The sequence below is a fragment of the Microtus oregoni genome, unplaced genomic scaffold, assembly GCF_018167655.1.
Source record: "Microtus oregoni isolate MIOR12 unplaced genomic scaffold, Mior012 000008F_ref0000371, whole genome shotgun sequence".
NCBI lineage: Eukaryota > Metazoa > Chordata > Mammalia > Rodentia > Cricetidae > Microtus > Microtus oregoni.
The window spans coordinates 44130296-44143244 of NW_024543067.1; the positions used below are offsets into that span (position 1 = coordinate 44130296).

The 12949-nt window shown below is 45.9% G+C and overlaps 1 protein-coding gene across 1 annotated transcript in view; it reads left to right on the forward strand.

Annotated features, from left to right (window-relative positions):
- Positions 1-3822: 3822 nt before the first annotated feature.
- The window catches only part of Opcml (opioid binding protein/cell adhesion molecule like), a 1140610-nt gene continuing 1131483 nt past the window's right edge, over positions 3823-12949 (forward strand). Inside the window, exon 1 of the mRNA XM_041656990.1 lies at positions 3823-4282. Coding sequence (XP_041512924.1) covers positions 4222-4282 — 61 coding nt within the window. The 5' untranslated portion in view covers positions 3823-4221. The remainder of the gene's footprint in view (positions 4283-12949) is intronic.

A 12949-nucleotide genomic window follows, 5' to 3' on the forward strand; every position in this document is an offset into this window, starting at 1 on the left:
CCCCAGAGAAGAGAGCAGTTCCCTGAGTAAGTAGGCACTGAAACATTTTTATTTTTATTTCCACTTTTAAAGAGTGCTTAAATGGACCCAGTAGACCGGAATCTCTCTTTTCAGAGTTGGTGCCATCTATTGATTAAATATGCATTTAGACATTTCTACTTTTTAAGAAAAAATAAGAGACATATGTTTTCGCCATATAATAGACCTAGAAGAATTGATCAGTAAAAATACATATTTATGTGGTCTTTATAAAAGATTTTGCCAAGCACACAAATTAAAAAAAAACATAAATTATTTCCTGATCTTCACTGATGTTTTTAAAGTGTGAATTTAATTAAGAAGTAGCTCCCACCGGTTAGGAGAGAGGGTATTAGCACAAACAGATGCTAATGTTTTACTTCAGTTTTGTGGTGGCAAGGACTGAACTCAGGGTCTTGTACACACTAGGTAAAAGTCTGGCCACTGAGCCGTATCTGCTGCCCTAAGTGGACCTTTTGCAAACAAAAATATTCTGGCCAGGTATGGTGTCTTACCACTGTAATCCCAGTACTTGGGAGACTGAAACAGGAGAATTGCCCATGAGCTTAGGTAGCTTAGTGAACCACAGGACAGGCTGGGCCACAGAGTGAGGCCTTTCTCATTACCGATAAGACGACATCACATTGCTAGTGGTGACACTGCCAGAATCCAACTCGGGTTTTTCTCTTTCCAAAGTGAATTTCTTCCTAAAAGGAAGTTATCCTGTTATAAACACTGCAATTGTATTGAATCCGCTAAAGAGGAAAGAGTGAAAGAACTTCAGCCTTGAAATGGAGTTGGAACTTTCTCTAATCTGTTCTGTTTCCATTCTGTGGAATTGGATGGCAATGAGGTTTAGTGAGAACAGAGAGAAGGCAGCATGGGTTTGCCGGGTTTGTGCTTACTCCATTAGAAGTTACCGCTGTTCCTGGCCTCCAGCAGCTCACTGTCTGGTAGCGTGTTGCTGTAGACTGACTCTTCAGTTCCCCACCAACATCCCTGTGGGGGAAGCATGGTCCTCTGTGCTTACTGTTGGAAAGTGGTAGACCCTTTAGAGGAGGTTATCACTGGAGTGTACCCTTGAAGGAGGACGGGGGACATCTAGCCTCTTCCTCTTCCTGTTTTTCAATTCTTTGACATGATCAGGAGTGTTTGCCCTCTATCACAACTACTACTTTGGTTTGATGCTTTAAGCATTAGATCAAAAAGCTTCATATGTGCCTAGTCATGGCTGCAGCATCCAAAGCTGTGAGCCCAAATAGCCCTTACGAAGGTGATGATCCCAGGAGTTTGTCATAGTGACAATGGATGAAGAATACAGCCTGTACTCCTACTGCTCCCTGTAAGGAGGCTGTGCTGAGTGCCCCTCCCAGTCCTGTTGTGCTTAGGGAGAAGTTGGTGTTGCAGTCTCTGGGAGGCCCAGGAAGGGGTTGTGTCCAGTACTCCCCGGAGTCCTTAGGTGCTCAGTGCACAGTTGATGCTACAGGGACTGTTGATCATTGCAGAAATTCCTCGGTGCTGTGCAGGAGCTGAGGGTACCTAGGATCTCAAGCCTCTCCTCTTTCCTCCCCCTTTTCTGTCATCAGCCATTGTAAGAGGTGATGACTGGCTGACTCCCAATCTTGGGTGAGCCGTCCACAACCTTGAGGATGCTATTTAAACCTTTTGAGTTCTGTCATCTGTGCTGTAAGGACAGTACGCCTCCATCACTATTGTTTTGAGAAGATAAAAAAAAAAAAGCGTAAGGCCACTAGCAGAGTCCCTTGTGTGTAGGTGATTAATATCATGCTAACGCTCAGTGTTACATGGGCTTGAATTTGGGTTGTCTCACTCACTAGCTCTATGACCTTGGATAAATTACTCAGCTTCTCTAAACCTCAGTTGCTTCATCTCTCAAATAGGCTGAGGATTAAATTCGATGCCATATCTGAAGTCCTTAGTCAACAGGGGGTTAATGAGTCGCCCGAGCAGTCTAATCCTTCAGCACCACATCTGGGCCACATCTTTCTCCTCCCAATGCCACCAAAGTCTATCAGACCTGGTCTATGTCTGCTAAGATGAAGACAGTCTATATTTCCCTACAACATTTCCATAAATGAATGCCTCTCATTCATAGACTTTCTTTTTCTCAAAAGGAGATTAACTCTTTCCTGGCATCGCAGGGAATCTCTAAATTCCAGGTCTCTCTTGCTGTTTCTCATAAACTCCCCAGTGTCTCTCTTGGCTTTTCTAAAGGCCTTTGTGTACGTCTGCCAATACCCCTCCTTGTCTGTCCACTTCCTTTCTGGGGCCTATCTGATCCCTCCCTGCCCTTCAAGCTTCTGCATATACCAGAGGACTCAGGACTGCAAATCATTGTTCAGAATTTCAGTCTGATACTGTCCTTGTTCAGAGAATCCGTAGATTGGTCTGTTTATGTGTGACATGTTTCCCAACTACTGGCTCAGTAGAAAGCAACTCTATTATGTAAGGTACATTCATTATCTTCGGTATATCGTCACTAATACACTATTTTCAAAAAAGAGAAATCTTCTGATATATTATTTGGCTTTTGCAGATTAAAAACAAACAACATTCTTCCTAGACCCAGCCTTGGAAAAGCACTTTGTGTTAAGCAAGAACTTCCTAAGTGCAGTGATGATGTTATCAATTATTGTTTGGAAGGCGGGAAATGATCAATTGTTCTGTTTACTTAAAGACTAATCTCTTATTTTCTAGAAAGAGTGAAGTTCTGTTAGGTACAGAGGAGTTGTGTGCGTCCTCCACTTCACTGAAACTAATTTTATGGTTGTACAGACCCGGGGTTGAATCTAAACTCATTAGCTATGGAATATTCCTCAAGCCATGGGCCGTATTGAAATCCTAGAGCAGTGATGTCTATAGGGCAGGACCCTGGTGGAGACAGGTGAAACAGCACTTGTACATCCCGTCTCATTAGGAGGGGTTGGGAAGACATCACAGCAGCAGCCAGGAAGGAAGAAGAACGTTACCTGGAAAACCACTCACACGTCAGCAGTGGAACATAGACACAGAGCTAGGGAGGAATGCCAGCAAACACGGGGGTCTTTGGAGAGCGCCCCACTGCTGTTCCCATTGCGGGTTCTTAAAGTGCACGTGGCATGCCCGCAGTGAGACACTTCCCTTCTGAGGAAGGCTGAATGGAGCAAGTGCTCTACCTGCATTCTGAGCTGTAGAATTATGGTTCCTATAAACTGTCATTTCATGGAGGCAAACTGGACCCTGGTACAGAAGGTTAAAGAAAAAAAAGGACGGCCAAGGAGTCACTGTGACACTTCCCCGGCTGAGGACTTCTGCAAGTTTATTCTACCTTTAGTCTTAAAACTGGCTATGTCTCTGACTAAGTATGCTGGGATCATGGAAATTGTTTGGGTCTTTTTGTCTTGATAGAATTCCCGAGTGCTCTAATTATGGGGAGCTGGCCAATTCCCTGTATCTTTGGTGAGAATAAAACCCGAATATGCCCGTCTTCCTGTTGGGGAGCTGGGTTGCTTTCCAAGTACTCTTGCTGGTGGGCATGGGGACATGGTGCTTTTGAACAACATCTGGGCTTTCTGTGACTTGCAGTTCTGGCTACATCCTGGCCTGGAGACCAGGAAGGAGGAACGATAAGGCCTTGGCATGGGCATTTGTCAATTTCTACCAGAAAACAGCCTTTTCCTCTTCCTTATGTCCTGAGCCCCACTGGGAAAGACCTAGGAAGGGGAAGGTATCAGATCCCTCCCGCTACCCTCCTAGGAGCGGGTGTGCCCATGCGAGGCACACTGGCAAGCTCATACAGATCCCAGCAGTACTGCTGCGCGGTGAGGGGGTGCGCAAGGGGCAGGCTTCAACTCCCCTGGGAGTGGAGCCTTTCCCAACAGGAAAGTCTCCCGTTGTCGCTCAGGAGAGTGAGTGGAGCCAATGCGTGCCTTGGAGGTGGTCTGCTGGGTGCCCAGTGAAGATTGGTGCTGATGATTCTTACCAGTTGTGTGTGTACGTGCAAGAAAAAAAAAATCAGAGACGCTGTCTGCCTGCTCCCATCTCGCGCGCGCTCTCTCTCTCTTCTGCTCTCTCCCTCCCTTTGCAAACATTGGATTTAAACCTGCTCAGAATTCAGCACAGAGGAAGCAGCCTCGGGTAGCAGCAGCAGCAGCAGCAGCAACAGCAGGAGCTAGCCGGGCCACCGCGCGCCACAGCCTCGAGATGTACCATCCCGTCTACTGGATCGTCTTCTCGGCCACCACTGCCCTGCTCTTCATCCCAGGTACCCCGGAAAAAAAAGGGTGTTTCTCTCTCAGGGCGATGGTGCGGTGCACGCTGCTAGGGCAGAAGGGGAAGAGGGAGAGGCAAGGAGGAAAAGAGGGAGTGCGAGAGGCATGTGAGTAAAGGTAGGCTTGCCGCGTGCACGCACACAGCACACACACACACACACACACACACACACACACACACACACACACACTAGCTAACTGGCTCACAAGCACACAGATGCCCACAGCACGCGATTTGTTCCCTTCTGGAGAGCTGGGTTCGAGATCTGCACCGTGCTGCAAGACGCTGCTGATTATGTGAAAGGCACAGCTGGCATTGGCTAGTTGTGGTCCCAGGGGTGACAGAAGTGGTGCTTAAACACTGGGGTGCAAAAGCCTTCTTGCGCTTCTGTTGGGACCTGCAACACGAACTGGCATCCTGTACTGGTCTCGGTTTTTCCGAATCTCTGCGTCTCTGTTTCCCGTGCTTTTTGCTTGCCTCCTTCCTATCTTTTCTCTCTTCCCAAATGCTCTCTCCTCTCCTCTTTTTCTCCCTTCACAACCCTCCCCTCAGTTCCTCTCTGCATCCCTTCTCACCCTTTCATGAATTCGCTACTGCATTTTTTTTTTGTCTTAACACAATCCTTCCACCACCTCCTGCCCTTTCTTTATCCTTCTACCAAATGGGCAGATTGTGCCTTTGAAATACAGGGATCTCCCACTTTCTCCTTCCTACTCCTGACATCGCATCAGAGGCATGGATTTCCCCTAACACATTTGATCGGTCCAGGAAAGGTTGGGGAATCTACTGGAGTCTAGAGTCCCTACCCTGGGAAGGGATGGTAATGCTGTGCTCCTTTGCACAGCACTTGCTTATGTGGGAAAAATAAATCTGCAGTGACCAGGTAAGATGCGGCAATCCTCCCCAGTCGGTCTGCTAGACTCCGTGCAAAATCCAGCATGTCTTAATAGGGTTGGTAATTGCATTGGAGCCCTCTGCAAGCAGAGGACCATGCCTGCAGGCATCTTTCACACAATGCTGAAGGGGCTGGGGAAGGCTCACCAACATTTTAGGCAGTATCAAAGGGTCTCTGGGTCTTCGACACTAAACCTCATCCTGTAGGGGCATTTCTTCCTTTAAAAATTTTTTTCCTCTTGTTGCAAATTGAGATACATGTTTTCTGTTAAACATTAGCTTAAACCGAAATTCCCTTACATATGTACAGACATGAATGTTAAGATTCTTAACCCTCATATATACATATTCTTAAGTAAAACACCCAATTTTTTTATTTTATATTCAGATTCCCTTAGTCCAGGTTTCCCCCTTTCTTTTAAACTTAATTTTCTAAGGTACTTGTAAGCTATCATAGAAAATTAGAAAATAAATTGAAGTTTATTGGGATGAAAGAAGAGAAGATTGAATTTAAAAAGAAAGATATCCCATTTGTCATATTAAATATTAAATAAAAGTTTTAATTAATTTGGAAATTTTATGCGACACCCTAAGTTTTGAATTATATTTTTCAGAAAAGAGATAGATTCTGAAAACCAAGTTCCCAGATGTCATTTGGGGCTCGCAAATTCAGAGTTGGGAGGGTGTCCTTTTCCTCTTCTGGAGTCTCCAGCATACTGGGGTGGGGGGAGGCCACAGGCACTGCCCAGGGCTCAGTACCTTCTTGAGCCTGGTAGAGGGAGCCAGGTGGGTGCCTCTGAGCCTCCGAAAAAAGATAAACTTTCCTGAGAGTCCAGAAAACTCACCATAGACTGATTGCTCCTTCCAATGTGCTTGTGGGGCCTGGATTAGGACCTTCTTCAGGAAGGGGTTGGGAGGATGGGTGAAGGACATGTTCTTCACCCATCTAAGTCTGAGTTAACAGGGTCTCAGCATCCTTCAGGGCTGTCTCAAGGACAAGGACAGGGAGGGAGGGAGCCCAGTGGGCTGAGCTGCTGAGGTTACAACCCACCTCACCTCAAAGTAACCATTGGAGCGAAGGTTTCCTTTAGGAATAGGCTAGCAGCCTAAAGGACGATTCGCCTGCACTAGTAGGGAGCTTATAGATACATCTTCCCTAAAACCGGCTACATGAGAGGAGCCTACACTTCAGCTCTTGAACCCTGAGTATGAGGGCGGGCTTGACAGGCAAGCTGCAGGTTCTTTTTGAGAGAATAGGATAGACAGACATCAGCCCGGAGTTACCTTTGCACTGGTACGCAGGTTCTGCTCCCTACCCTGAGGGATGCTCTTACCTGAAAGACCTGGATTAGGAATGAGGAAAAGCAAAAGTGGAATGAAGGGAAAGAGCATACCCGAGGCCTCCAGCAGGATCCGAACCTGGAACTCATCTGGGCCCAGGAGTCCTGTGCCTCCTCATGTCTCACTTCATTTACTTACTTCAGCGTCTTCGAACTTTTTTCTTAGTTTTTTTTTTCTTTATTTTAAATCCCACTTTTCCTGCCATGAGGTTAACACCAGCTCGTTAGCCATTTACTTTCCCAGCATGGAGAAGCAGGCAAATGCGTTCACAAAATCTTGCCCTGGTTAGGCATCCGTACCATGGCATTCTGTAGCTTTTCATTTCTTCACAAAAACACCTTTTCAACTCAGAATCATTTTTAGGTTAATGCTGTTGTTGCCTCGTATCTCCCAGGGGGAGGCAGATGCTCATCAATTGTTTTGCTAGGTAGAATCTCTAGAGTGGGAAGACAGTGTAGGGGCAGACGATTGAGCTCACACTCAAGAAAGGACAGGGATGTAGTTGGCAACGCATCATGCTAAGAAGCACAGCCCTGAGACTCTGGGCCTCCAGGGTGATAATGACAAGGCTAGATAGGTTGTCCTAGGCGGAAGGAAACGCTGGGGTCTGTTAAAAGAGCATTTTGGTGTGTGTGTGTGTGTGTGTGTGTGTGTGTGTGTGTGTGTGTGTGTCTGTGCAATATTGAAACATAGGCCCTTGATAGGCAAATGTTTTCCCACTGAGCCAAGTCCTCACTCCTAGGAGCCTTTGTGACCTTGAATCTGGGGATAGGTGGGAAGGTAAATAGAATGGAGAAACAGGAAGTTAAGGCGGCTGGATATTTGCATCAGAGCCACCTGGAGAGAGGAGCTCAGATTGAAGTGCAAAATGCCCCTTAGACAAGAATATTGATAAATACTGAGCACCTCAGGTCGTTTTGATGACGTCCAGACCATTTGTCTGTGTCCACTGTCCATGGAATGCAGCATTTGGGTGAAAACTTGTCTTCCATCCTGCTATTTTAGCTCTGAGAATGGTATCATGGCTTCTAGGCGGGGAGGGTTGGTAGGCTCTAAAAGTTGCAGAGGCTTGGGTAGTGGAAAGACTTGGTTTTTAAGCCTACTTTTCTACTCTGTAGACCTTTATTATTGTGTGTCCCCCTTACCCCAGGTCTTCAGGGGTCTTCTCTCCTATGCGCTGAACAGGGACTTGCTATGAGGATGGAGGTGTGCACAGATCTGTGAACCTGGATTTGTGGCCTGGCCACATACATCTTAAATAGGTTTCCCAAGGAAGGCCCTGGGCTTGGCTGGTAAATTCCCATCACCTTAAGATATCTTCCTTTTTTGCAGGCCCCTTTTCCCTTCGTAGATTTTACTTCAGGAAGGTCCTTGGGTCTGAGACGAGGACATAAGGAACTTCTAGCCAATTTTGATTATTTCTGTCCCCACTCCCTGCCAGTGTTGAGTATTCTGGCAGGTTGGCTGAGACTTAAACCCCAGATCCACTAAGAGTTAGGAACAAGGTCTAGGCATCTGATTATTGAAAGGCTTCATCACCCCTTTGCCGATACTTCCTTTTCCACTTCAGCTATCATGTGGCTCTCAGTCCCTTTTAGTGATTGGCATATTAATAAGGTCAGATCACATCCTGTTGGCATTCAGAACTGGCCAATGACACTAGCAGGCTCTTGGATGAAGACAGGTATTGCTTGCCTTTTTAGTTGCCCGGAGCTGGACAATGTGAGATCAGTCAGTGGTCCCAAGTGGGATGAGATTCTCGCACTCTGCTCCAGTCTTGTCTGCCTCTCTGCGCTCCTCAAGAGGCCCCTTGGTCACAACCCCGAAGACTGGAACACCGAGGAGATCGCTTAAGGAGCTGTCACCTGCTCCTGCTTGCTACCTAGCAGTTCTAATGCCCGGATACCCTGTACCAGCCACTGAAATAGCATCTGTGCTCACAGCTTCCAAGCTCCATGGAGCAGAGCTTCAGAAGGCAGCTTCCCGCTCCAGGGGTCTCCACACCAGCCTCCCTGCATGCTGAGAGCTGAGAAGTGACAAGCTTTATTTTAGGGCTTTTTGAAGTGTATTTGGTTGGTTCAAGGTATTCTCCAGGTCTCAATTTGCCAGCCTGTAGAACGGGTTCTTGTTTCCCATTCGACAGAACAGCCAGAAACCTAGGTTAGATAGCAACAAGGGAAAACTTAAGAACTGCTGTCATAGTAGAACTCATCCCCACCTCTAGCAGAACAGCAACAGAGAAGGATGCTTATGTGTAGGTGACCAGGAAAGGATGGTCTTCATTGTTGAAGGAGGAAGACAAGATGGTACTGTACTGACTCAGATATGTCTTTGCCATGGTGATAGAAACTAGCGGGATGCAATCCACCCATTCCTTTCTGCAACAGGACTTTTTGTAAGTTCTGATGAATTGAGACATTCATCTGCTTCAAAATGATAGGTTCACCAAACTAGGAAATTATTTGCTTTCTTCTTTCCTTTTGACCCCACTGAGGATGCATGCAGACTTGGACTTTGGATTTTCTGCTTTGGAAAGTTAGTGGTGTGTATATGTCTTTTGTTTTTCTAAGGAACCACTTTGTAACATTTTGGGTGGGGTTCAAGGTACATGGATTTGTCCAGCAGTCTTTAAGAGGTGAGGATTTTAGTAGCATGATCTCATAGCTCAATGTTCTTGGGACTCTTTTCAGCCTATGAGCTAGGCTTTCCTCACCTTGGCTTCAGGGTTTGAGGCCCATCAGTCTGGTACCCTGTCTGCTTGTGAATGGCTGCCATCTGTCTGCAGCTGCCTGCAGCTGGAGAGAGGGGGAAGATGGAAAACACCCATTCTTTTTGTCACTGAACTCAAGTGTCAGTCCACAGATGGCCTGTGGCTGCTGACAAGCCAGGCTGTCAGGAACAGTGGATATTAGCACCTTTGGATGTTGTTGGACCTTCCAGGCCTGGGAGCTGAGCAGGGCTGGTGTCACCTTAGGGCCTGGCCTTGCTCTGTTCTCCCACTCCTGATGATGATCTTGCAGTGTAACTCTAGGTCCTGAGAACATCTGTGCTTGTCATTTATGCCATGGTCAAAAGCCCAAGACTTAGAATGTGTTGCTTATTTCTAAAGCCTTAGTTTCCTAATCCTTCCAGCAGGCAGGGTGATAAAATAGGTACAGATACAATTCCAGTAGCTGGATTTCTGGTCCTTTATTCAAAAGCATATAAAGGTAACTCTGAGAATGGAGCAGAAAGAAATTCTGACCTAGAGGTGAATGTGAAGTCAAAACATACTTGTGATTACCTTGTAGATATTCAAACACATATCCTGCTCTTGGAGCTTCATCATCTTCTGGCAACCACAAAGTCACTCATTCCCCTGAATGCATACATGAATACACACACACACAGACACACACACACACACACACACACACACACACACACACACGTACTTGAGCACACTCATGAGTGCATGCACAGAAACACAGCCTCAATTTAGTTACTCTCAAAGGTTCAGCTCCATACAGATGGCAAGCCCTTCTTCTTGCCTCATAACTTTGCCCTTCTAGTGCACCAACTGGAGCTTCCAACTGCAGCCTTGAGCCTTGGTGTCCTCCATATTGGCACATGGCAGGAACCTGTACCATACGTGCCCATTCATGCGTAAATCTTTCTTGGCAAGGTAGAAACTCCCTGTACAGCCACCCACTCTCTTCTACCCCAAAGCCAGGGGTCACCAGAGACAAAACTGTCACTTGTCTCTCAAGATTCCCTTCCTATCCAGAACCCTTGGTGCCTAGAGGCTGGAACTCTCCTGCAGCCACTAAACTAACTTAATTAAATGTTTGCAAAATGCTTTGAGACACCCCTGGGCAATGTGCTGGGTGAGTGGAAGACGTGATCATTATGAGCAGCACACTGCCTTTAACAAGCAGGGACACTGTGCTGAGAGACCCCTGCAAAGGTCAAAATGAATCAATGCATCAGGACACAGGCCATTGATTGCAGTGGCTTCTTGCGTGGTCCTGGGAAATGATAAATGACACTCGGACTGGGCACTGGAGTCCAAGCTCTAGAAAAACAGAATATTGGGCTTTTCAAGAGACAGAGACTCGGGAATGGTCTGAGTGGCTGTTCTTGAACTCATTTGTTAGTATTTTGTTTTTTGTTTTGGTTTGTTTGCTTTGTTTACTTGCTTTTCGGCAAATTTAAAATGTTGTTTCACTGCTCCTGAGAGTTAGCCTGAGACTTCGGTAAGGAGAACAATTATCATATGCTTTATGACTTACCTTTACCCTCATTTTTTGCTTAACAAAAGACTGAAATATCACCAGATTGTGTGGACCTCCAATTGATTTTAAAACCAAATCAAACTTGGACAAAGTCCACAAGGCTGCGATCTCATCCTGAACCATGCTGCTTTCTCTTCAGTCCTTGGCTTTGGTCGCTCTGGTCAATCTTAGTTCCTCAGAAAGGCTTCTTTTCCCTCTTTCCTCAACAGCTTTACTCACCCATAAAAATTCTGATCTTCCTACATATTTTTTTCCATGAAACATCTTTTTTTTTCTTTCAGTGCTTGGCAAAAATATTACTTTCTCTGTAGAACCTTCTTGCTGCTTTAAAGTAGACTAGAGCTTGTTTATTATGCAAGACCTCAGTGCCAGGCTTCTCTTTGTAACACTGTGAGTTTATGTATTGATTTTATGCGTATTTTCTTCCATATTCAGCAGACCATAAAGCTGCATCATTCTGTTCTCCAGCATATCCTTAGCTGCTACATTCTGTTCCCCATCATATCCTCTGTCCCTACATTCTGTTCCCCATCATATCCTCAGTCCCTACATTCTGCTCTCCAGCATATCCTCAGTTCCCACCATAGTGCCAGAGTATTTGTTGAGTGAGTGGGTGAATAAATGGCAATGAATGAGACCGCAGCCCAACTCATACCTGTACTAGGAGTCAGCCTAGCTACAGCCCAACTCATACCTGTACAAGGAGTAAGCCTAGTTTTATATCCTTTTGATCACCCCTCCCCCAAAATTCTCAAAAATGTCTATGTCCCTGGGTTGTTTTGGCCATCAGTTCACTCATTTTTAGAGTGAGCAGGAAACCTGGAAATGGTTTTGTTAGTAGAAGATGGCAATGTATAGAGAATACGTAGAGAGGAGTTTCATTCTGGGGTTCATGAACCTCAGTCAGCACTAGCTGTGAACTGCCAACCAGACATAATCACAGCTCAGCGCCGGAACTGAGCATCTGTGAAACACACATCCCAACAGACACACCCGAGAGCATGAGACACTCTGTAAACATGGACGTGGCCCTAAAGTGGCTGTTGACCTAATAGAAACTGAAATGACTCAGCATATGGAATCGGGGTGTTGTTAGAGGGACCTGAACTATTTGAAATTTAGAGTCATGCCCCTGTGCCCGTAACTGAGAACTGTAGTGACACAAGCAGGAATTTTGTTATTCACAAGAAGTAAAATATTGTACTGAGGATAGGAACATATAGATGGCACAAGGGTTAGTTAAACATGACCAAGTGACACTTGAACAGACTGTGTTTCCCATGGGGAAGGTAACACTGGGTTCTCAAGCTAGAAGAGTTACAAGGTGACATCGCTTTTATTTATACCTTGTCATTTCCATAGCATAGTCTCTTGCAGCAGGTCATGGCTGTTGGGTTATGGAGGACAAGAGGTCTTGCATGGAGCAAGAGACACATATGCATCAGACTGACATTTATTTCATTGTAACATCACAATTCAGAGGAAGATAAGGATGGGAGATACGCTTCCATGCTGGCCTATAAGGAGGCTTGATCTTGCCAGCAAGCTCTATGACAGTGACCGCTGAGTAAAGACCCGAAAAGAGGAGGGGCAGAAATGTTCTAAGGCGCAGGGAAGCAGGGAGCAGTGTGGTGGTTTGAATGAGAATGGCCCTTATTGGCTTATAAATGAATCTCTGGATTCCAATTGGTAGACTACTTAAGAAGAATTAGGAAGTATCACCTCATTGGAGGAGGTGTGTCACTGAGGGTGGGCTTTGAGGCTTCAAAAGCCCATGACAGGTTCAACCTTTCTCTTTTTCTGCTGTGTGCTTGTGGATGAGATGTTAGCTCTCAGCTATTGCTCCAGTGCCTGTCTGGCTGCCCTGGTTCCTGCCATGATAGTCGAGGACTAACCATCTGAAACTATAAGCAAGCCCAGTTAAATACTTTGTCTTATATGCTGCTTTCATCATGGTATCTCTTCATAGAAATGTAACGGTAATTAAGAGAGGCAAAATAGACAGGACAAATAGCGTATGTGTGGGGTTCAAGCTCTGAGGCCAAGAGAGGAGGCAGGCCAAGGGAGGGGAAGAGGTTAAAGAGACTTTGAGGGGTTTTTAGGAAGAAAAGACATTTTATTCATCACTATACAGCCCTCCAGGCAGGTAT